The following is a 3,292-nucleotide window of genomic DNA, read 5'->3' as shown; positions in this document are numbered from 1 at the left end:
TGGGGCTGGCCGCGACAGGACCGGCGGCAAGCGGGCTGCAGCATCACCCCTGTTCGTTTGTTCTGCAGGTTTCTGCTGATCCGGTTAAAAGAGTTCTGTGGAGAGTTTCTGAAGAAGAAACTCAACCTCTCTAACTGCGTTGCGGTTCACAGCTTAGCCCACATGTATTCCTTGAATCAGCTGGCCCTCAAAGCTCAGGATATGATCAGGAGAAACTTCCACAAAGTTATCCAAGATGAGGAGTTCTATACTTTGCCCTTTCATCTCATCAGAGACTGGCTATCAGACTCGGAGATCACAGTGGACTCTGAAGAAATCCTCTTTGAGACTGTTTTGAAGTGGGTTCAGAAAAATCCTGAGGAAAGAGAGAGGTACTTTGAAGATCTCTTTAAACTGCTTAGATTGTCTCAGATGAAACCCACTTACCTTACTCGCCACGTCAAATCTGAAAGGCTGGTGTTGAGCAACGAAGCCTGTGTTAAATTAGTGTCTGAAGCTGTGGAGAGTCACGCCTTGCGGTCTGAGAACTTGCAGTCGGGTAACCTGCAACATTCTGCTTGTCCTGTAGCGTCATTGCCGCGTTTTGGACAAAATATGGACGTCATTATGGTGATTGGTGGTGTATCAGAGGGAGGAGATTACTTGAGTGAGTGTGTAGGGTATTTCATCGATGAAGATAGGTGGGTAAACTTACCGCACATACATAATCATCTTGATGGGCATGCTGTTGCTGTGACAGAATCTTATGTTTATGTGGCTGGCTCCATGGAACCAGGGTTTGCCAAGACTGTAGAAAGGTACAATCCAAACAGAAATATTTGGGAGCAAGTCTCAAATCTGATAACCAGGAAGCATTCTTTTGGCCTTACTGAAGTTAAAGGAAACTTGTACAGTATTGGTGGACATGGCAATTTCAGTCCTGGCTTTAAAGACGTGGCCATTTATAATCCCGAGCTAGACAAATGGCTTAACCTGGAGTCAGCACCAAAGATTCTTCGTGATGTCAAAGCTGTTTCTGTGGAAGACCGGTTTGTTTATGTTGCTGCTCGTACCCCAGTTGACAGTGATAACGAAGATGGGTTGAGGGCAGTTATTATCAGATACGATGCTGAAACAAGGCAGTGGCAGGATGTAGAATCTCTGCCACTCATTGATAATTATTGCTCTTTTCAGATGTCTGTGGCTAACACAAACTTTTATCATACAGCGTCCTGCTGCCCCAAGAGTTACCCTATAGATAATGAGGAAGCCAAAGTAAAGATCTCTGGCAGGGCCTCAGATGAAATACTTGAAAGCTTACCCCCAGAGGTTCTTAGCATTGAAGGAGCAGCTATTTGTTATTATAAAGATGATGTTTTTATCATTGGGGGGTGGAAAAACAGCGATGATATTGACAAGCAATACAGGAAAGAGGCCTATCGTTACTGTGCTGAGAGAAAGCGCTGGATGCTTTTGCCTCCTATGCCTCAGCCCCGCTGCAGAGCAACAGCCTGCCATGTGAGAATCCCCTTCAGATGCTTGCAGGGAACACAAAGATACCCTATGCCACAAAATTTGATGTGGCAGAAAGATAGAATAAGGCAAATGCAGGAAAGGCAGATGCAGGAAATACACCGACACTCCCTGAGCTTACGGAGAATGCCACGCTCGCAGATTGAGTGCTAGTTTATGGAATATCACTCCTCCTGATGAATCTAGGAAATACAGTGCTAAACCATTTTGTTAGGCTTGATATGTCTTTATAAGACATGAGGGTGTTGATTGGATTCGATGCATAAAACCAGCATCTTTTATGTATTGAGAAGAAGTTCAGAAATTGAGGATGGATGGGAACTGAGAAGCTATGTGAATCCAGCAGTATTACTTAATGGGCCCCAGTGAGAAACTGTAGCCTGTATCGGGCTGTGAAATATCTCCGGGAACATTAAGTCTGTTATTTCTCTCTTCAGGTCTTTGTTTTCAAGGATTTCTGTAGAGTTAGTCTCTAACAGTTCTATTTTGAAAATCAAAGATCTCTATCTTAATAATTTAGTGGTTACATTTGTGTGTGCTTGAAAGCACCTGTTTTATTTGCACTTATATATTGACATTCCTTTGATTCTCTCTCTCTCAGTGACTTCACATGTAATTGGTGTTAGTGTACTTAGCTTTCCCAAGTTGGAGGCAAGTGCAATCATTGTACCTATATATATGAAAACAAAAGCACAATCTTTCTTTATAAAATTACTTCAGGATGTTTCTATGTGTATTAAATATTTTGTATCTGTATGTTGTAGAGAGGCTGCAGAGTTTGTTTATAAATGGATGATTGGTAGAACACGAGACACTTGCTAAAACAGAGAACTTGAGGCAGTTGAGTTGTTTTCAGGTGTATCTGAAGATGCTTTGAGTTTGGCTTCATTAGAAACTTGGGTCAGCAATCAGCCTGATAAAAGGAGTGAAAAACCAGCAAAGTAGCCACCCACTAACATTGACTCTTCACTTGATTCAGTGTGGATTAGTAAGAGTGAGATTATTTCACAGTAATAGATTGAAACCTGAGCTACTTGTAGATCCTTTCTGAAATGTTCCACGTGTTTTAATTCTAGTGAAAAAGTGATTAGAAGAACGCCCGTGAGCCTGTTTCCAGCCTGTCTCTGACAATCAATACCCTTTGCCTTCGATACGCTTTCCCAAGAAACTTACAGTAGCTGTGCTGCAGTGCTCCTTCACAAATCAGCACTTGGTGTTCTCTTGAAGTGAGATAGTTGAGTTTTCATAGTCTCTAAATATTTGAATTTCCCCACTTACTGTGGCAGTAAGATTTAAGCTGATTTAAATACCTTTGGGCATTTTGAGGTGGTTTTACAGAAACCGGTGCACTGGTTGGCTTTGATCTGCTTACTGCTGTACTCCCAAGGAACAGTATATGGAGTATTTCCTTCAGAGTATCGCTGCCTCTCAGTTAACTGTCCCGCTAAACACTCCTCCCTGATCCAAAGAGCTCCAGGACAGTTTAGGTTACTAGCGGATTCAGCGCATCCCTCCTACCTCCTTTTCTTCCCCATCCGTCCCTTCATTTGAATGTTCCGGATTTTCACATGCAACCTAACTCAGGATCTTAGGGAAGGGAAAGGGAGGAGTAACCAGGGTGTTCCAAAATTTGTGTAGGCAAACATTGTTGGAGAATCTGTTTACTGTCTTTGGTTCGTATGATGGTTTGCTGGTGTTTTTGATGTGGGCAACTTCTTTGCAAAAGAACTTCTAAACAGTTTGGTTTTTTGTTTTGTTTTTTTTTAATTGTTTAGCTTTC

At 42.3% G+C, this 3,292-nt stretch overlaps 1 protein-coding gene across 1 annotated transcript; it reads left to right on the top strand.

Annotated features, from left to right (window-relative positions):
* Positions 1–68: 68 nt before the first annotated feature.
* Positions 69–1,665, top strand: KLHL11 (kelch-like family member 11; the record flags this gene model as incomplete). Its single annotated transcript, XM_009708781.1, has 1 exon — positions 69–1,665. A coding segment is annotated over one exon (1,597 nt), but the record flags the coding sequence as incomplete, so codon positions are not given.
* Positions 1,666–3,292: the final 1,627 nt, after the last annotated feature.

Source organism: Cariama cristata, unplaced genomic scaffold (assembly GCF_000690535.1).
Source record: "Cariama cristata isolate BGI_N322 unplaced genomic scaffold, ASM69053v1 Scaffold46290, whole genome shotgun sequence".
NCBI lineage: Eukaryota > Metazoa > Chordata > Aves > Cariamiformes > Cariamidae > Cariama > Cariama cristata.
The sequence above is the reverse complement of the archived record's forward strand: the minus strand, read 5'-3'. Positions and strand labels throughout refer to the sequence as shown.